The sequence below is a fragment of the Sciurus vulgaris genome (assembly GCF_902686455.1).
Source record: "Sciurus vulgaris genome assembly, chromosome: 4".
Taxonomy (NCBI): domain Eukaryota; kingdom Metazoa; phylum Chordata; class Mammalia; order Rodentia; family Sciuridae; genus Sciurus; species Sciurus vulgaris.
The window spans coordinates 26,968,843-26,990,346 of NC_136464.1; the positions used below are offsets into that span (position 1 = coordinate 26,968,843).

The 21,504-nt window shown below is 47.3% G+C and overlaps 1 protein-coding gene across 4 annotated transcripts; it reads right to left on the reverse strand.

Annotated features, from left to right (window-relative positions):
- Positions 1–1,441: 1,441 nt before the first annotated feature.
- Positions 1,442–17,551, reverse strand: PPRC1 (PPARG related coactivator 1). 4 transcript variants are annotated; one of them, XM_079137932.1, is made up of 14 exons: positions 16,446–17,551; positions 12,488–12,676; positions 11,769–11,915; positions 11,549–11,650; positions 8,529–11,427; positions 8,184–8,237; positions 6,520–6,577; positions 5,680–5,747; positions 3,984–4,698; positions 2,857–3,006; positions 2,685–2,751; positions 2,447–2,568; positions 1,983–2,134; positions 1,442–1,701 (listed from the first exon to the last, which is right to left on the reverse strand). In XM_079137932.1, the coding sequence occupies exons 1-14, from the start codon at positions 16,596–16,598 to the stop codon at positions 1,598–1,600; spliced, it is 4,980 nt and encodes a 1,659-aa protein (XP_078994058.1). In that variant the 5' UTR covers positions 16,599–17,551; the 3' UTR covers positions 1,442–1,597. The 4 variants fall into 4 exon arrangements, with proteins under 4 accessions (XP_078994058.1, XP_078994057.1, XP_078994059.1 ...); XM_079137931.1 differs by having other exon boundaries at positions 5,680–5,750; positions 16,446–17,550; XM_079137933.1 differs by having other exon boundaries at positions 5,680–5,750; positions 11,558–11,650; positions 16,446–17,549.
- Positions 17,552–21,504: the final 3,953 nt, after the last annotated feature.

Genomic DNA, 21,504 nt, shown 5'->3' on the forward strand with positions numbered 1-21,504 from the left:
CATTTGCAGGCAAATGGATGAAATTGGAGAATATTATGCTAAGTGAGAGAAGCCAATCTCAAAAAGCCAAAGGACGAATGATATCGCTAATAAGTGGATGATGACACATAATGGGAGGAGGGAAGGGTTAGTGTTAGGGTTAGGGAGGGGGGCAAGTATGGAGGAAGGAAGCAGTGTATAGAGGGAAAAGAGGGGTGGGAGGGGTGGGAGGAAGGGAAAAAATAACAGAATGAATCAAACAACATTACTCTATGTAAATTTATGATTACACAAATGGTATGCCTTTACGCCATGTACAAACAGAGAAGCAACATGTATCCCATTTGTTTACAATAAAATTAAAAAAAAAAAAAAAAAAATCCCTTTGTGGCCCGGTGTAGTGGCACATGCCTGTAATCCCAGCAGCTTGGAAGGCTAAGGCAGGAGGATTGCAAGTTGAAAGCCAGCCCCAGCAACTTAACAAGGCCCTAAAAATAAAAAATAAAAAAGGCTGGGGATGTGGCTCAGTGGTTAAGTGCCTCTGGGTCAATCCCTGATTGAGAGGGAAAAAAAAAAAATCCCTTCATGGACTACTATCATACCTGGTTTGAACACAGAATCTTTTTTTTTTTTTTTGGGTGGGGGAGGCGGTGGGTGCACTAGGGATTGAACTCAGGGGCACTTTGCCATTGAACTACATTCCCAACCCTTTTTATTTTTTGAGAGGGTTCTAATAAATTGCCCAAGCTGGCCAGGAATTTATAATCTTCCTGCCTCAGCCTCCTGAGTAACTGGGATTATATAGGTGTGTGCCCAGAAAACTGACTGAAATGCAGAATCTCAAGACCCACCCAAGAAATCAGAATCTGCATTCTAAAAAGATCACAATGTGGGCTGGGGTTGTGGCTCAGTGGTAGTGCGCTCCCCTAGCAGAATGAGGCCCTGGGTTCGATCCTCAGCACCACATAAAAATAAATAAATAAAATAAAGGCATTGTGTTTACCTATAACTAAAAAAAAATATTTAAAAAGGAAAGATCACTATGGTCAGTGATTGACCCAGAGGCACTTAAACACTGAGCCACATCCCCAGCCTTTTTTATTTTAAATGTCTTTTCAAGTTGGAGAAGCACTGCCCTGACTTATTTCTCAGACAATACACCTGAGGAGCCAAGTTTCAAATCCAGTGGGATTTTGCACCTCACCAGAGATCCTAGGAACTCAATGGAGGTAAGCGGATCTGATTGTGTTCACAGAGGAAAAGTGAACACATGTGGCACCCTAGCACCATAGAAAGAAGTACAATAACACTTGGGAGTTCTCTGTAGTTTGTGTTTATTAGTCTGCATAGTGACTTAGATGTTCCAAACACCTGGGGAACCCCTCAGTTCCAACCATCTTACATAGGAATGCAATTAACTTGTTTCAACACCTGTTATAAAAAAAAATACCCCTTTAAAAAATCTGATTTAACACATTTTTTTATTTCACTTTTTTCCATTTCTTTATAAAACAGTCATCTCCTCACTAGCAGCTCTCTCCCCTAGAGTGGGGAGGTGGGTGGAGGAGGTTGGACACCTCCAGAGAAAAAGGAAAGGGGGGTGGGGGAGAGCCCAGGGTTACCTCCGGAGGTTCTTCTGGGCCTGTTTCAACAATGTGTCAAAGTCAAGAGAGTCAAATTTACTCTTTACAGGAGCAGGGTCAAAGTCTTCCCGATTGGAATCTACAAAGGTAGACAGAGATGAAGATCAAAGTCTCTGAACATACTTCCCAACCACAGGGTTCTCAATGGCCAGCCATCACCTATCCACATAGTGAATGGAGCTAAAATGGCCCCAATTTTAAATCAAAGAGATACAGGAGAGTCCCCACTTCTCCCTTCATCCACCCCTTAGGTTCTTTATATGTCAGATGAGAAGTCTGCCTAGGTCCACTCCCAAGGCTGGGAACCCTTCTGGGGAACAGATATAGTATGCCAAAACCTCAGGCCCTTCCTCCACTCACCAAGATCAGAATAGCTCCTCTTGCAGAACTGCCTGCGGCCCCCAAAACAAAGATCAAAGGGCTGCTCGTCTGCTTGCCGCAGCTTATGGCCACTCTCAATGGCTGCAAATGCCTCCTCAGCATATCGATAAGTGACGAAGCCGTAGTTATCACTAGTGAGAAGGGACAGCCATTTAGGCACATGAAAAAGACATAGTACCCCAAGGTACAGAGGTGGTTCTCATTCCCTAGTAGCCAGTCCTGACAGTAGAAATAAGGGAGCCCCATACTGCCCAGCACACCAGAACAAAGAAGTAAGATAAAGAAACATTAAGGGGGCTGGGGAGATAGCTCAGTTGGTAGAGTGCTTGCCTGGGTTCGATCCCCCAGCACCCAAAAAAAAAAAAAAAAAAAAAAAAAGGAAAGAAACATTAAGGTAGACAAATGGGACAAAAAAGATATCCTGACCACAGACCCAAACTTACCCTTGGACTCGGAAGTGGATGGTGCACTCCTCAATCTCTCCAAAAACAGAAAACCTCTGTTTCAGCTCAGACCGAGTCATGCGGCCAGGTATCTTCCCAATGAAGACTACCCTTCTCTCTTCCTGTATTGGGTATCAAGGAAAGTAACAGACTGAGCCAGAGGTGCAGCTACGGATGGTTCTCTGAGCTCCTGGCTCAGGACAAGTCCTCTCCTCCCATGACCTGCTCCTCTACTCACTATTGCACGCTCCTTCTGCAGCACTCTCTGCCTTTGGTAATGGTCATGTGAACGGTAAGAGCCGTACCTAACAAGAGAAGATGTCATCAGCCCTCCAAACACAAGACAACTCAAGACTCAGAACTCTTGGGCATCTGCATCCCAGAGTCACTGCCTCAGGAAACATGCTCACCGCCGCCTCCTGTCACTTCTCCGGCGGGGGGATGGGGAGCGAGAACGGCTTCGGGAACTAGATGATGAGGATGAGGAAGACGACGAAGAAGATGATGAAGAAGAAGAGGAAGAGCATCTTCTGGAACGCCCAGAGGAACTGCAGCTGGACCTAGAGAATTAAAAGGCACATGGAAATGCTGGGGTGGTACAAGTATAGTCCACTTACCTCAGCCAGGCCCCAGCCCTGCCTCTGTCAGGAAGCTCAGGAACAAAGATAAAGCATAGCAGAGGAGTCTAGATAATAGATGAAAAAACAGGCCCTTCATGGAATTTTACATGATCTGGAATGTTTGAGTGTGTTCTGGCAGACATGTTTATTCTTAACAATACAATTGAAAACTGAAATACATTTAGCAAACCAGAAAGAGCAAGGAAAATAATGGAGACTAGGAAAGATAAAGGGATGGGCCTTAGTTCTCATTACCAGCTTTATCTGTGGTGTTGGACCCTGTACAGGATCTCTGGGTAATAAGTGCTTCCCAACCATGTCTCAAGAATATTGTGACCATGACATAAAGGGCGATGACTGTGTTAGACTTACAGTAGGGGCCATTTCTGGAGATATGATCACTGTCAAAACCCAAGAATTCTTAATTGAGTAAGTAGAAAACTTGGGTCTGTTGCTGAGGAAAAAAAGATACTACCAGGAAATAAATGAGGCCACAGTGACAAACTAAGGAACTGTCCCAGACACTTTCCTCAACAGGTGATTAAATGAAGAACTGTTCCCCATTAACAATTATACCATTATCCCACATACCACCAAGAACATACCATAAATGAGGACTGATAACAGTATGTGAAGAAAGATATAGTCAAGATCAAACCCTAAGTCTCCTAAGGCATGTCTCAAGGAAATAGGAGACTGAGGAATACCCCAAACTCCAACAGGGAATAGAAGCTATAGTCTCATAGCTTACCTCTTTCAACCCACGAAAGGAGAGAAGACAAAGGCCAAAGACAGAAATAGAAGACTTTGTGCCTGAAAGTACCCAAGCCAATGTGTAAAAGCTTTCAAAGTAAACCAGAGAAGAGAGTGCATGAACTTCCTAAATGGAGAGGACCTAACAGGCCATCAGAGCTCACCTTCGCCACCTCTTGTGTGGGGGGGAGAGGGACCTGGACCGGGATCGGGATGAGGAAGACGACGATGAGGAAGATGCTTCACTGGTCCGGTTGGACCCAGAGCTGACAGAACGGCTGCTGCGGCCGCGACGGCCCTGCCAACCCCGGTTTGGGGGACTGGCTGACCTGCAGGCTTTTCGGTAACAGCGCAATGACCGCTGCTTGGTTGCGGGCTCAGGGGGAGTCCTAGTGTTCATGTCATTCCGGCAGGGTGAGGCCTCAGGAGACAGCAAAGCAGATGGGGCAAGGCAAGGTGCTGAGGGATCTGCCTGCTCATTGCTAGTCCTGTGATCAAGTGGCTCCTGGGAGGTGGTTATGCATGGGAATAGGGGAGCAACTGGGCCCAGGGACAAGACAGGTTTGATGGTGATGTCCTGATGTCGTTTGACATTCCATCGGGAGCCCACCTCTGGAATGACTAGGGCAGGCATCTTTTTGGGGGGTGTCCTACTCCGGACACAATAGTCATGGTCCCCAGAGCCCACATGGACTGGACTAGGGCCATGGACCCCATCTTGGAGGCAGGCTGCAGCTGGATGTTTGGCCTCTGTAACTCCTTCAGGCTTCAGGGTTCCCTCCTGGGCGGTGGACTTAGGAGATTTGGCTTTGGCCAGCAGTGAGACAGCAGCCAAGGGCTTCCATAACTGATGGGGAGGGGTAGCAGGAGGGGTGAGCCCTGTGGGGGGGAGGGAGGATGGAGATAGCAAGGTGAGATCCGATTCTACACTTCCAAATACCACCTCTAGGCTCCAGAGACCCCACTTCTCACAAAAGTACGCAAGGAATAGTCAACAGCCCAACTTCTCCCATTATTTCAACTGTTCATTCCCCCATGTTCCCCATCTTGGGAACTGGCAATTAAAAACCCATCCAGCTAGGGTCTTCCTAAATTAAATTCCTACCCAAATCTACCCAAATCTAACTGGTGAGCAGGTTTTATCTGATCTGCCTCTCCATCCTTAGATCTACCTCCTCCACCCAGCACTGCCTGACTTCTAGGCTGCATCTTGCTTGGATTCATGAAATAACCTTATTCTCCTGCTTCCAGCCTCATACCTGCCCACACTTCTACAATCCTGTTAGATATACCATCCAAAAACCAATGTCATATCAATTATTTCTTCAATACACAGGATAAAGTCCAAACAACTTAACATGGCATTCAAAATTCCCATAATCAATCTCCTATTTACCAGTTCAGCTTCGTCTCCTGCTTTTGCTCTACCCACTACCCTGATCATCCATTATGATTCAAGTGAAACTGAGCTACTCAATTTCCCAAAGCATGGCAGGCTAGTTCTGATTCTTCAATTCACTCCAGCTACTACATTTGCTTAGATAGCCCCGTCCCCTAAATCTACCACTTGATTGATAGCAATGATTTCCTCAAGTATCAGCTTAGGAGATAACCTTCTATATAACCCTTCCCTGACTGCCCTCTTCAGATCTCACTGAAAACCACGAGCTTCTTTCGCATATCACCTTAGATACTCAACATGCTCATTTGCTTACAAATCTACCCCCTAGACTATGAGAACCTCAAAGATGGAGATCACATCTCTGTATCCTCCATGCCTATATACACTTGATGCAGAGTGGGCACTGCACATTTGCCACACAAACTAATCATAGGTAGAGTTCCCCAACCTGAACCCACCTGCCACGTTGGCCAGTTCTGGGGCTTGTAACCGGTCTAGGGGTCTCTTCTCCTGGGGAGTGTCAACGCTGCTGGCAGGGGGGAAAAGGGAGAGCCTGGTTCATTGCCTCCTCAATATTTTGTACATCTGCTTTCCTCACAAAGCAATGGGAGAGGGTGCGTGCAGAGAAGAACAGGATGCACAAACTGCCCCCATTCATCCTCTTCCAACACAAAAGGGAGCTTAGTGACTGAACTATAGATTGAATCTCAACTCAGCTCTGCCCAATTACAGGATGCAGGCTGACTATAACTTTGAATACCCCCCATCTCCTTCAAATCAGGAGCCTTGCCTACCCAGTTCAAACCAACCTAAAACCAACACAGAGGGGAACATGCTTGGCAAAACAGGATGGTATACCATGTACATGAAAAATGAAAAAAGGCCTCTCGTTGCTGGAAGACTGGGGAGTGAGGTAGTTCAGTGTGCCCATATTCTCCAAGGTATCAGGGAAGCCCAAGTCATTAACATCTTCCCCTACTTTAAATCATTCCATCACCAGCACTGAGCACACTTAAAAAGTCTGTTATATGAAAGAAAGAAATCCCAAAGGCATAACTTGCCAGAAGATGACAAAGGCACCTGGAATTTCTGACTTGAACCAGCTGGTGGACATACACACCCTCCCACTCAATACTACCCAGGATAGTGCTGGTCACAAAAGGCAGAGCAGTGGGTAGAGAAACAGGGAAGAGGCTAGAGCTGATTGAATGTCCCTGCAATAGAGGCATCCAGCCGACGGTCCTGGAGGGGCTGCTGACCAACAACTATAGGGTTAATTGACATGTCTCCATACTTACCCTGAGTTTCCTACAGCCAAGCTGTCAGCAGGAACTGGAGGAGGACACTCCTTTTTGGCTGCAAAGAAACCAAACTAGTTAAAAGCCCAACCAGCTGTTCCAGACTGAGGTGGCACAGAAGGGCTTATTCTGAGACCCAAAGAAAGTAAGCCACTTTGTCTACTCCCTGTTGGGCTCTCTGCAGAGATTCAGTCTCCTCTAGTAGGTGCCCAGATATTATGTTGAATCACCTGTTCTCCACTCAGAAATATACACTCCCACCAGTGCAGTGACACACACCTATAATCCCAGCAACTCACTCAGGAGGCTGAGGGAGGATGGTTAAGTTCAAAGCCAGCCTCAGCAACTTAGTGAGGCTATAAGCAACTTAGCAAGACCCTGTCTCAAAATAAAAAAATAAAAAGGGATGGGGATGTGGCTCAGTGGTTAAGTGCCCCTGGGTTTAACCCCCGTACCAAACAAACAAACAAACAAACAAAAAAAAGAAAAAGGAAAAGAAATACAGTCTCAGGCTGGGGATATAGCTCAGTTGATAGAGTGCTCACCTTGCATGCATAAGGACCTGGGTTTAATCCTCAGCACCACACACACAAAAAAATTAAAATAAAATAAAACAAAACACAGTCCCCATTGAAGCTGAGAAATTGAGTCCAAATTTATAAGCTTACCACTGAAGGTTCTGCATTACCTGCCTAGTTAACTTCCTAGCAGCAGAGTATTTTATGTGTGGGTGGTGGTGGGGATTAAACCCAGGGCCTTGTGTGTGCTAAGCACATGTTCTCCAACTAAACTACATCCCTAGCTCATAGTCTACTCTTGTCCCACACTTGTATTTTCTATTTTGCTTTGTACTATAGGTATTTGGTACTAATACTAACTGAGTAGTCATATCTGCAGACCTTTCTCCCTAATCAGACTATAACCTCCTTGCAAACAGGAAGCTCCACAGCACCTAGACCATGCCTTATCTAGAAAAAACTATTCATTGCCTTCCAAATACACCGTACAGCTGGGTATGGTGGCACATGCATATAATCATAGTGAATTGGGAGCCTCAGGCAGGAGGATCACAAGTTTGAGGCCAGCCTCAACAATTTTAGCAAGGCCCTACACAACTTAGCAACCTTGTCTTGAAAAATAAAAAATAAAAAGAAGTGTAGCTCAGTGGTAAAATGCCTGTGGATTCAATTCCTGGTACCAAAACACAAACACACACCATATAGAAATCCTTATATCTCCTCTCCCTGCCTTTATTCACCACATGTAGTCTATGAAATTCTATCTTTCAAGGCTCAGCTCGGGAGCTACTTCCCTCTAGAAGTATATCCCCAAACAATCCCAACCAACCTGGAACTCCCCATCTGGCCTTTTTTTATCTTGTTTTGTGGTGCTAGGGAGCAAACTCAGGGCACGCCAAGTGACTATTACCACTGAGCTACACCCCAACCCCTCCATCTACTCTAGTATATGCCATGCTGTACCACCATTATCCCTGGCTTAGATTACTATCATAGTTGAATCTTATTGCTCCATTCTAATTAGGGGGCAACCACAGTGGCTGAGACTACTACTCCCCTCCAACCTAGCTGAAGCAACTACAAGGCTGAGCACAAAGGAAGCAATAACAAAAAAGGATAAGAACCAACCTATCCAGGTTCCCTCACCTTCTGATTTTTCAAACTGCTCCAATAGACTGGACAAGTCTGATGCCTCAATTCCTGTGGAGGCACACAATCAAGAATTAAAAGCAGCTCCTATAAATTCAAGTCCCAAGAAGACCCCAATCACTTCACTTCTCCCTTTACATGCCCCTTGGCCACCAAACTAAGTGATCCAAGGAAACAGCACAAAGCTTGAATAAGTCAAACCAACCCAGAGCTCTGCTTCTTAAGAACCCTCCAAAGAAACCAACAAAGCTACCTCATCAAGATGGTTTATCCTGTTCTATGAAGAACACTCCCAGGCAACCCCTGTACCCTTTCATACCAACTGCACTGCGTGCCACTCACCAATCTCACTGATGAAAGCCTGTACCACATCCTCAGGACCCTGGGTACGTGGGGTGGGCAGGAAGGATAGCTTCCTTAGACGGGCTGGGTGGACAGCAGGCAGCTTGGGGACAATGCTCTGCCTTGGTAAGGGAACAGCCTTAATAGCAGGAGACAGGGACTTCTCCCTAGGCCTGGTCTCCTGGGTCTCAGGTTTTAGCCTCTCTGATGCAGGCTCCTCAATAGCCACAACCTCAGGAGACAGACATGGTGGAGCCTTAATCCTGGGGCTCTGCACCAGGGAGGACACCTTGTGTTTCAGATGGGGAGATGCAGGCACTGGCTTAACCTCCACCTTGGTGGTCTCTATTTGTGGAGTTCCATGGCCAGCTGGCCCAAGACTAAGGGAAGGAGCCATAGGCGCAGGAAGTACATTTTCAGGAGGACCAGCTGGAATGCTATTGGGCTCCACCTTAGGTTGGAGAACAGCTCCCCCAACAGAGGCTGAAGGCAAAGGAGGTGGGGGTACAGCAGACCAGAATGGAGGGTGTTGTAGCCCTGGGCCCCATCCCATGGGCCCATAAGTACAATTGGAGTTGTAAGGTGAGACAGGAGCAGGATGAGGTACCCAAGGCACATTGCAAGCGGGAGGCACAGCATAGGTGCCAGGAGTACCAGACACTAGGGGCACCGTTGGTGGGGGAGGCAAGCAAGGATACCCAGAAGGGGACACAGGGGGATAGCAAGGCCAGGGTGGTACAGGGGCATAGTGAGTATAGGGATCAGGTGGCACTGGTCCCACAGACACTGGAAGACCAGGAGGTGGCAAAGGAGGTAGGGGAAGACTGGGGACCCTTTGTCCATTTGCAGGAGGAGGCAGTATGGGGGGCATGGCCAGCCCACCTGGGGGGAAAGGCAAAGGAGTGGGCACTGTGTGAGGCATGGGCCCAGCAGGAGACATGGACTGCACAGGAGGGGGAGGTCTTGCCGGCAGTGGCATCTCTTGGGATGGCACCACCTGTTCGTTGGGTGTTATGACCATAGACTTGTTTGCAGATGGCTCAGGACTAGGAGAAGCAGGGCTGGGACCCACAGGCACAAAGTAAGCCTCAGGAGGAGCTTCAGGACTTCTCTGCGGAGTTGTCTTCTTGGATGGGGCTGGTGGGATGACAAGACAAGGGATGTCTGCCAGCCCCGTGGGGGTCTCTGGAAGGCTGGGCCACTTCCCAGCTGGAGGCTGGGAACTCTTCTCTTCTGCCTCTGCTTGCCGTTGCTGCCTTCGTCGTCGGTATTCCGAAAGGCTGAGTGGCCGTGGTCTGGCTTCCTGGGCCGTGGCATTAGTACCACTTTCCACCTTCAAAGGACCTACAACCTCCTTGGCTTCAGGGGTGATGATGGCCTTTGGGGGCTCTGAGGACTCTGAATCCAGGAGTTGGGAAGCTGAACTTCCCTGGACTGATGATGTTGCACCACGCCTGGGGTCTGTTGGTCTGGACTTAACCAGCACAGAATCAACTGGAGCCAGGTCACTGGGAACAGAGTCAACTGGCACAGGGTCAGCTGGGACAGCATCAACTGATGACAAGTTATCTGAGATGGGTACAACTACTGCAGGGTCAACTAATGCCGAGTCAGCCAGGGCTGGTTCAGTCAACACTGGGTCAGCTGGGAGAGGGTCAACCAGCTCTGAGCTCAATGAAGCCAGGTTAACAGGAACAGGGTGGGTCAGAGCAGGGTCAACTGCAGTAGTATTAGCTTCAACAGAGTCAAATGGCATGGGGTTGGCTTGAGGAGAGTTAACCAATGAGAGATGGGGTGAAACAGGGTTGGCTTGGACAGTGTCAACCAGCTTGGAGTACAGATCTAGAGACCCTTCTTTAGTAGGACTACCTTGTCCAGCACTTCTCTCTAAGTTCCCAGAGCTAGGCTTCTCCAAGGCAGTTGCCCAGGCCCGAGCCCAAGCCTGTGGCTTCCCCCTACCCTGGGAAAGCCCACCCTCTCTCTGAAGTTCCTCCTGAGGCAGTTTCTGCAAGTTGCTTGCTGGAGAGGTCATTTCTGTAGCCACAAGAGATTGACCACGAGAGGATGACCTCAGCCTCCTGGCATAACCTTCCACACAGGCTGCTTGCTGCTCCTTGCTCTTCTTTCTCCTGCCCTTTCGAGCTCTCTGGGAACCCAGCACTGCATTGACAGGTGAGTTCCTTAGCTCCTTGGACATCAGTGGCTCCAAGACTTCCTTCGGCTCCAATAAGCATGCTGAGTCCAATGACAACCCCTCTTTCTCAGGGCAGGGGGCTATCCTGGGTATGGCAGTCTCTGTTTCTGATTCAAGTGTGGGCATGAGCAGGTGCAAGGCAGGACTATCCTCTAGTGAGTCATTGAGGAGCACAGACTGGGGTCCAGTAGGAATCTGCCGGACTACAACTGGAATCTCCAGGTCATCACCAGTTGTGGCTGCCTGACCCACAATCTCCAGCACCACACAACCCTCAGGCAGTGTCAAATCATCTGGCTGTTCCTGAAGTTCATCCTCAAGTGATGCCATGTGGGTGAGGTTGGGCAAGCAGTAGGGGTGCATGGCCCGTACTAGCTCACTCAAGGAAGAGATGCTCTCATCACCAGCTGCTGGCACTGCCACCTCTGCTGCTGTTGTCTTATCTTCTTCCTCAGGGCAAGCCAGGTGCATGGGAAAGTCTGGGATGGTGCTCACAGAGTTGTCAAGCTCCCCAGCAAGCATCTGGCCACTTAAAGTGGCTGCCTCTTCCTCTTCTTCTCCATCACTGCGCTGCTGGGGAGGAGGGGATTGGCCCCAGCGTGGCCTTGATCTTGGGGGTCTCCAGCTGGGCAGCTTGGGAGAAGAGGTCTCCAAGAAAGAAGGTGGGGAGAAGTCCCAGGAGGGATCTGCAAGAGACATCTCAACCTATAGGAGAGAAGACAAGTCTCAGCAGGAGTTTTCTTTAGGACAGTTTTTTCCCAGACTTGTCCTCACATACTGTCCACACCCACCTGCAAGTTCCTGAGGGACCCAAGACCAGGCTTACCCCACTTACTCTACTACTGCCTGTGCTGGGCCCCAATGGGTCAATTGGGGTGATAAGGTCACGTTCTGGGGGTGTCCGAGAGAGACTGAGCAGCTTGTGCAGCTAAGAGAAGAGAAAAACCTGAGATCAGTTAGTGCTCCAGAGTTATGTAAACAGGCCCATAGATGCAGCTGTAACCTTTTCAACAGCCACATATTCCCCTCCCTAGTCCCTCACTCACAGAAGAGCCCTCCCGAGGTGAGACAAGCAGCTCCGAGTCAGGAATGCTGTCAAATGGAGACAGGTTCTCAGAATCTGCATTGTCCAAGATCTCTGTCAGAGCTGTGAGCAGCGACACTTCATTCTGTTCCTCCAGAGATAACCTGCTCTGCTCCAAAAAGAAAACAGAAAGTTCCCACCAACATCTCTAATGACCTACCGGACCACTTAGAAGGACTGAATGCCAAGAAAATTAGTCTCTTAGGATCACTGCAGCTCAATCTGCCAGCAAGAAGGATGTGAATACCAGGAGGCAAGGGTTCCAATCTCATTTACAATCCACCACCTCCCTGGTGCCAACAGAGACCTGTTAGACTTGAGTCTTAAGCTTGGGTTTTACATACTCCCCATTTTCAGGTAAGATATAGGATGCTCAGCAAACGAGCATCTGGGCTCAAAAACAGAGATCAAGGGCCCAGATAAAGGGAACAAAAACAGAGATCAAGGGCCCAGATAAAGGGAAAGGCCTTGGACTATAATCTAAGCTAGCCAGGGCATCCTAACATCCCATCCTCATATGGTAGTCTACAACCTAACTCCTACCTAGAGACAAAAAACACCTCAAGAACTCAGGTTAACATGTAGAAGCCAAGGACCTGAGACAGCTGAGCCATGCCTAAAACAACTCCAAGGATCTGGGGTAGAGCCTCCCAAACAAAGCTAAGTCCAGCTCTAGCTCACCTCTCCGAGGCTCCCAAAATCCTCAATGAGGGAAATAAGGGAGGCATCCATGTAGCTCTGCATGGTCCCCAGTAGTGTCTCATCCTGTAGCATCAACTCCTCCATTTCCAGATCTTTGTCCCTCAGTGATGGGCCCAGCCGAGACAGATTGACAAAGCCAGAATCATCCCCCTCTTCGTGTAGCAGCACCTGAAGCAAAAGAGGGGAGGGTCACAAGGGTATAGGCCCTCTGGGGGCAACTGAAGGATATGCTCCATAAATCAGCTATCCAGTCCCCCATCAATGAACCCAAACTCAGCAGCAGACCCACCATCACCTAACCTTTGGGCTAATTAAGCAGAAAAGCACAATCCTTGAGCAAAAGCGCTAATCAGGATGACAGTATTCTGGGCAGAAGAGAGTCTGGACTCCCAACAAACAAGTAGAGCAACAGAGGATTATTAAACTGGTAAATAAAAATATCAAAAAAATCAATATTGTTCAGAATTCATCTGCTAGCAGTGGGTAGGATGTCAGTCTGAGAGGGTACACCAGAGGAAAAGTAGTAAGGAAACAGTTGAGCTACAACAACCTGGCCCAATTCAGATTCCACGTAGGTCTCAGTTCTCTGCTAAGTTCAAATCTATCTTCTTGAAGAAGATACCTTTCCCAGCCTACACTGATCTCTCCTCACATCAATTCACACATTTTTCTGAGGCATGCACTTTTCTAACAATCACATTCTGGCCCCCAACTCCATGATATTCCTCCCCATCTCAAAATGGATTCCAAGTTCTTTTGAGGCAAATAACTCCATATTCTATTACCTTATATTCTTCTTCCCTCCCAGAAATTAAAAGTGCTTGTACTTCCTAGTTACCCATGATATCCAACAATACCTTATACATGTTCTACCCCACTGAACATGCCCCCACCATGTTCAGGATTGAACCCAGGGCATTGCACATGCTGAGCACACACACTACTACTGAGTTACATCCCCAGCCCCAAGTGTGTCATCCAGTCTCTCAAGGTAGTTCCAAGGGCAGAGTCTCTTTCCCACCTCTTTCTTCCAGGTGAGAGCCAAAAAGGGGAAAGCTTGATTTTGCAAATGAAGAGGCCCCACCCCATAGTCCTCTGAGAGCTAACAACATCTTCTGCCTTGGTAGGAGGCAGGAAGCTGCCCGCCCAAACCTGTCAAGAGAGTGGGTGTGGGCAGAGCCAAAGTGGGTGGAATGGGACTGGTGAGGACTGAGAACAGAGTCCCAACTATCTCTACTATTAGAAACACGGTGCAAAGGCCTAAGAACAGGATCAAACACAGACAAGGCAGACCTCCCTCCCCTTCCAGCAAAGAGAAACTTGGGCACTTCACTTCCAAAAGAAAAAAGCAACAGGTATGACTATAACCCTCCCACACACACAACCTCTTTAAAAAGCTGGAGTTCCAGGGCCCAGGGAAAGGAAGGGCTGCTTAGGGATACTTTAGGAGGCCAGGTTCAGAGGTAGCAGGTTTTAGGCACTAACCCCTCCCAGGCCTTTACAATACTGTAATTACAACCAGCATCTGTGAATAGCAGCTGGCTCAGCAAACAGTCCTTGGTGAGCAAAGAACCTGCATCTTTGCTTGCCCTGCCACCTCCCTACCAGAGCCCCAGTCGTCAGGCCAGAATCTCAAGATGATGCCTAGCTCTACAAACTATTAATCTCCACCTCCATTAGCCAGGTACAGGAGACCTGGTCACAGACACCTCCCCTTACATAACCTCACCCATCTCTTGATTCCCAAACTGCATGGTTCCCATTGAACCAAGATCATCCAAGGGCTACTAAGCCCAGGCTAAAAGTGTGCCAGTCACCAGCACTTTCAACTTCAATGACCTTACGACTGAGAGAATCTTGTTCTTCCAGAGTTCAAAGTTGGCCAGAAACTTTAAAATGCACAATTACTTCCTGTAAATCTTCAATGGCATCTTACTGCTCTTAGTGTTAGGTTTAAACTCCTTAATGTGGCTTACAGAGATGTAGTCTTCCTGAGTACACTCTTTTCCTTCAGCTTGTCCTCACCCACTCTTCCACCATATAGGTATCTCAGTTCCTCCAATAAACCATGTTCACTCCTCTCAAGACCTCTCACATATTATTCCCTCTATGAAAGTTTTGTATACACATATAATCTTGGGGTCTCAGTTTAACATGACACTTCCCAGACCCTACAAAGTAGATTATTATAGCTAATTATATAATTCCAAACATCCCTCATTTTCCTTTTGTCCCACACACCATCATTTATTATCTGTCCATCCTGACTAAACAAAAGATCCTGGAGAACACGGATCACATTTGTGGAGTTTATCTCTATCCCCTGTGCCTGAACATAATGGCATCTCAGTAACTAGATGGTTGACTGACTACCTCACATACACCTCTTTTGTTGAGAGGAGGTGCTCTCTCCATGAGACTCTGGCCAACCCCAAATAATCATCTAACTTGTATTACAGTTGGATCTCTCTTCTCTCTCCTTCTGAGGGTGGGCACCATCACCCACAGAAGCTATGATCTGAAAAGATGAGGGAGAAGGGGTGAGCTGCTCCCAAATTCATGACCCAGAAGCCATTCTCCCAGGGAAGGACCTGGATTTATCTGCTGGACCTGGCATTACCAGGCACCATGAAGCCCAACTCCTGCCTAGTAGGAGAAAAATTCTGTCAAGGACTTGACTTCCTTGCAGAAGAGAGATAACAGTTTAAACTAATTCCCACCCATTGCCACTCTAGGTGGTAACTTTTAAGAAGCCCTCTACTTAAAAGTTAGACAATAACACTTTTTAAGTGTGGAGAACTCAAGGTCAAATATAATCTGATCAGAAAAACTCTCCCTCATCCAATAAATGTTCAATTAGTGTTAAATACTGAATAGCTCTCAAACTACCTCCAATTTTTCCCAATCCCAGCCAAATTCCAGAAAGCGTTAAATATGGATATAAACAAACCACCCCCAGTTTGTCAGTTCACAGGGCAGGCCTTAACTACTTCCTCAAAACAGATGCTAGAGGTAAAAGTGAGGGGGAGAGGATTCCTTCTCCCTTTTTTAAAGTTTGTCCCAAGTCACGAATGGGGGAGGAATGAAGGCCACCAAAACGCCAGTGCCAGTGACTCACAATCCACCCCAAGCGGGTCAGACAGAAGCCTCCACAAGCTCACTCCTCCACAATCTTCTACCCTCCCCATCACATTGCCATCTGCAGGGAAGACTACCCGAACATCTGGAAAGTCCACCATCCGCTGTCGAAAGGCGCTACAGACCAATGCAACAGGGGAAAAACTCCAAAGTTCCTGAAAAGTTGTACCTAGCAACCTCTGCCTTCCTTTCTGGCCAGTAGCCCCCAGCCCCGGCCGGGGATGGCGGGACCAGTTAAGACACACCCAGTTCCCAGCAGTGCGGCTCCAGCGCGGTTACTAGATGCCGGACAGCCCCGGACGCGAGCCACGTGGACAACCCTTCCCCGCCCCCACGAGGACCCGCGCCCCCCCCTCACCTCCGAAGCCCAACCAACCCACGTGGGTGCCCGAGCCGCCTAGAGGGGGAGGGGAGACAGACAAGTTCTCCCGGGAAAATAGCCCCCCCCACCCCACGTGTTCCAAAAAGGGAACGGCGGCGCCCGGCTCTCGGAGCCCTCCTCGGCATCCTCATAAGAGGTCTTAGCATTCGGACTTCAATTCCGAATCCCTGACCTCCCCAACCGCAGGCCAGGTTTCCGACACCCGGCTCTGCCACTCCGGCGTTCCCAGGAATAGACGTATGTACTCTACCTCTGCCGGCGGACCCCCAGCAATAGCTTAGGTTCCCTCGGCCCGGCCCGGCTCTGCCACCCGGCATCGACTCCCAAGCGCTTCCTCCCTTTCCTGTGGCGTCCACGTGTCACCGCCCGGCACACGCCGCTTTGCTGCCAGGCGCCGGCCGCCCGCCAGCCTCTCACCTGCTCCCCACAGCTCATGGTGCCCACGGTCCCATACGGCGCTTGGTTCCGACTCCCCCAACCGCCGCCGCGGACTCCACCGCCGGGGTCAGGACCAGGGCCCCCAGTCGGGGACGGCGCGACTCCGTCTCTCCGTCCCCGGCGCGCCGCCATCTTGGCCCCTAACCACCCAGCGCTGCTCTGATCGCCGGCGCCGCCTCGCCCAGCCGATTGTGGGAAGGGAACTACAAGTCCCGAAGGACACTGCAAGACTACGAATCCCAGAAGGCCGTTAGGCAAGACCGACTCGCACTCGGGAAGAAGGCCCTGGCCTCGCGCGAGGGTTCCTGGGAGTAGTAGTCGCTTTGAACTAAGGCCGGCTGGCACGGGTTCTAGTGCTTAGATTTGTGTTACTCGGGGAGACCACGTTGGGGAGCGCGCAGTAATAAGGGAGATAATTAATATTTGCTTGCGTATCACTTTATATTCGTTAATTCGTCCAACTGTTGGAGCGCCGTCTTTGTCGTTCTACCTGCTGTGGGTTCCTTTCACCTGAGTGCAAGTTGGGCCTGTTTTGAAATAGCACCTCCTGGTGGACATCCGACCTCTAGGAACTAACCCCCACCTAATCTCATACTGAGGCAGTACGGCAAATTTACTCTTCAAATACCGCATTCTCCGCTCTTTTGCTCTTTCTCAACTGTTACTCAGAAACCTAGGTTGGGTTCCCATTGCCAGGTTTGTTTCCCACTACTCCAGAGCTTTCTGTCCTCCAAAGACAAAAAAAAAGTGTCCTACCTTTGTTTTTCCACCTGGAATACTCAAAACTCAAAACATCTTCATACCAATTTAATCTAGGAAAGCCTTTTTGATTATCCCAAAAGCAAAACGTTATCTCTCTTTTTACAGTCCATTGCTGTCTCTACTATTCACTCATTTTCCACCTATCGACCTCTTTATATTGTTTTCCTGGGTGTGTGTTTGTTTACAAAAACTTAACAATTGGTTCAAATAGTACAAAAATATATGCTGGCAGCCAGACACATGCCTGTAATCCCAGTAGCTCTGGAGGCTGAGGCAGAAGGGTGGCAAGTTTGAGGACAGTCTCAGCAATTTAGCAGGCCCTGTCTCAAAATAAAAAAATAAAAGGCTGGAGGTGTACCTCAGTATAGAGAAAGCACCCCTGGGCTCAATCACCAATACAATAAATAAGTGTGTGTGTGTGTGTACTTGACCTGCAAATTCCAGTTCTTCCCAGATTTAGCCCTTGTTACCTTTACTGTGTATTCATGTACACACTTTTCTTGGATATAAAGATGTAGCCCGGAGTGTTGACTCAGGCCAGTATTCCCAGCTACTTGAGAGCTCTAGGCCAATCTGGGCATCATAAGGAGACCCTGACTCAAAATAAGAGTTGGGTATGTAGCTCAGTGCCTCGCATTCAATCCCTAGTACAGAAATAAATAAATAAAAATAAAAGGATCATTCTCTATGTGTGGTTCTACAACTTGCTTCTTTCATGTTAGTTTATTATTACTGACCAAACACTTCCTCAGCTCTGAGTAACAGTTCCATTATATAAATATATTGGGGACTGGGGTTGTGACTTGGTGGTAGGACACTTGCCTAGCACATGTAAAGCACTGGGTTCAATCCTCAGCACCACATAAAAATAAAGGTATTTTGTCCATCTACAACTAAAAAATATTAAAAATAAATAAATATATTGGGAGGCTGATATAGAAGGATCACAAGTTCAAAGTCAGCCTGGACAACAACTTAGAAGACCCTGTCTGAATTTAATTTTTTTTTTGGGGGGGGGGCTTAAAATCACCATGTTTGGGCAAGGGTTGTGGCTTAGTGGTAGAGCACTTGCCTGGCACATGTGAGGCACTGGGTTTGATCCTCAGCACCAAATAAATAAATAAATAAAACACTGTAACCCCAGCCACTGGGGAGGCTGAAACAAAAGGATCCTGAGTTCAAAGCCAGCCTCAGCAAAAGCTAGGCGCTAAGCAGCAACTCAGTGTGAAACCAAAACCCTGTCCATAAATAAAACACAAAAAAGGGCTGGGGATGTGGCTCAGTGGTCATGTGCCCTCCTAGTTCAATCCCCCTCCCTCCCCCGCAAAAAAACACACCAAGTTTATGGTTGCTTGTTACAGCATATGGCAGCCTCAATTAAAAAAAAAAAAAAAAAAGGCCTGGGGAAGCTGTGCCTGGTGACATACACCTTATAATCTCAGAGACTGAGGAGGCTGAGGCAGAGAACTACAAGTTCAAGACCAGACAGCTTCAGCAATTTAGTGAGACCCTGTCTCAAAATACAAAATAAAATAAAAAGATCAAGGAATGTAGCTCAGTAGCAAACTGCTCCTGGGTTCAATCTCCAGTACCAAAATAATAATAATAATAATAATTAGCTGGGTGTGGTGGCACATACCAGTAATCCCAGCAGCTCAGGAGGCTGAGGCAGGAGGATCAGGAGTTCAAGCCCAGCTTCAGCAATTTAGCAAGGCCCAAAGCAACTGAGCAAGACCCTATCTCTAAATGAAATACAAAAAAACTCAATGTCTGAGTGCCCCTGGGTTCGATCCCTGGTACCAAAAAAAAAAAAAAAAATAGAATAATAGTTTCAGAAGAAAAAAAACAAAATAATACTTAAATTGCTGAGTTAAAAGATGTAGCCACTTGAATTTCAGTGGGTAATGCCAAATTGCCTTTTTGGAATGTTGTAACAATATATATTCCCAATGAAAGTTCATGAGAAGAGAGAACTTCCTTTTCCTTTTAGTTATTTCTTAATCTTTCAGGTGAGTTAGTTTTATGTTCCAAAATAAACTTTAGAAGCCACAAATTCAGAATTTCTTTCTCTATAGTCAGATGAGGGGCAACAATAAAGTTTAGTTCCAATAAACTAGGAAATAAACTGCTCATGAGAAACCAGTAAAAACAATACAAGAGGGCACAATATATTCTCTGAGGAAAAACATTCTCTAAAAAATGCTCTTGCAAGACACAGTGGTATGTGTCTGTAGTCCCAGCTACTCAGGAGGCTGAAGCAGGAGGATCAGTTGAGCTCAGGAGTTAGAGGCCAGCTGGGCAACATAGTGAGAATGGCCTGGCATGGTGGTGACTTGGGAGGCATGAGGCAGTAGGATAAATTCAAGGCCAGCCTCAGCAATTTAACAAGGCCCTAAGCAATTTAGCAATACCCTGTCTCAAAAATTTTAAAAGAAGGTTGGGGATGTGGAAGTACCAAAAATAAATAGACTGTCTCAAAAAAAAAAAAAAAAAAAAAAAAAGGGCAAGGCATGGTGGCACACACCTGTAATCCCAGCTACTCAGGAGGCTGAGGTGGGAGGATCTCACATTCAAGGCCAGCCTTAGCAACCTAGCAAGACTCCGTCTCAAAATGAAAAATAAAAAGAGCCGGGAATATAGCTCCAATGGTAGAGTGCCCCTAAATTCAATCCCCAGTATCTCCCCCAAAATTTTTTTTTTAAATTTTGAGACTGCTTTGGCAGAGAAAGGAATGTTGGTGGTAAATGGTGATAGCGATGATGATGACAAATGGAGAGAGGAATAATTGTGTAGAGGCAAGGGAAAACAAATCCTATCAAGATTCCATTTTTTTTAAAGCATTAATCTTAGGTGAATTTCATCTCACCCATACAAAAGAACACTGGGTGTTTGTATCTATTTATTCAAATCGGCTAAGTCTCCTGTCCTTGGGGACATTGTCATTAAGTTAAAGACCTTCCACTTATACTCAACCCCTCTGCCTCCACAACCCAAGTATATCTGCCCGGCATCTGTGACCTCCCTTTCCATTTTTGCCAGTACAATTCCCAAAGCTGAGCCAGGTGCAATGGGGCATGCCTGTAATCCCAGCTATTCAAGAGGAAGGAGGATCCAAAGTTCAAAGCCAGCCTGAGCAACTCAGAGAGCCCCTGTTTTGAAATAATTAAAAAAAAAAAAAAAAAAGACTGGGGATATAGCTCAATGGTAGGGTGCTCACCTAGCTATGTGCAAGGGTCTGGGTTCAATCTCTAAAACTGCAAAACAAAAAAATCACCTTCCTGGGGCTGGGGGTGTGGCTCAGTGGTAGAGTGCTTGCCTAGCACATGTGAGTCACTGGGTTCAATTCTCGGCACCACATAAAACTAAATAAACAAAATAAAGGTATTGTGTCCATCTACAACTAAAACTATTAAAAAGAAAAAAAAAAAAACCACTTTCTTCCAAAGATCTTCATGAAGGAGACCACAGGTGTGACTCACCTAGTACAGTGACTGCACATTGTACATCCTCAACTGTGATTTTTTTTCTTTCTCCCTTGCTTTCCACCTTCCATATGTATAATCTAGAAGGGAACTTCAGATTCAGAGGACGCAAGACCTCTATAGGGTAGACTGTAATGTTCACTGTCTACCCAAGAGATAGTGATCACCATGGAATTTGGCCAAGCTAGTTGTTTGAGACAAATGACCTTAGGGTTAAGTGGTTACAGAAATTGAGAAAAGGTAAATTCATGGACAGAAGAGAGAAAAGAATGTCAAGGGAGGTATTTGTCTTCCTCTGTACCACCCAACATCATCAAACCAATCCAGCCTCTTCCTGACATTCTTGGAATAACAACCTCAAAAAAATCAGAAAGGCACTAATGTCTATTGAGTAGTGACTATATGAGGTTCTCTCATACTATGACTGGGTAGACATCATCTCGTTTTAGTCTTATCAAGCTGCAGGTACCAATTACAGAGGGCATCTCTGGAGTTTAGAGTGGGGCTTAGAGTCAGGTGTCTCAAGTCAATTCAGCTAGAGATCCCCAGTCCCTGGGATTACAGTTGAGTGTCACCCTGCTTGACCCAAGGAAATACTTTTGAGTGTGGATGGCTTCAGTAATGTCCCTTCATGCCCTCCCTGGGGGGTTGGAGTGGAGCTGAAGGTGAGATAATCCACAAAGTGGAGCTTCCCCCTTCCTAATCACAAGGAGCAGGGTGTCCCTATTCCTAAACAGGCCCTATTTTCAACCCCTAACCTCTGCATCCTTCCATCAGTTTGTGCCCTCTCAGCA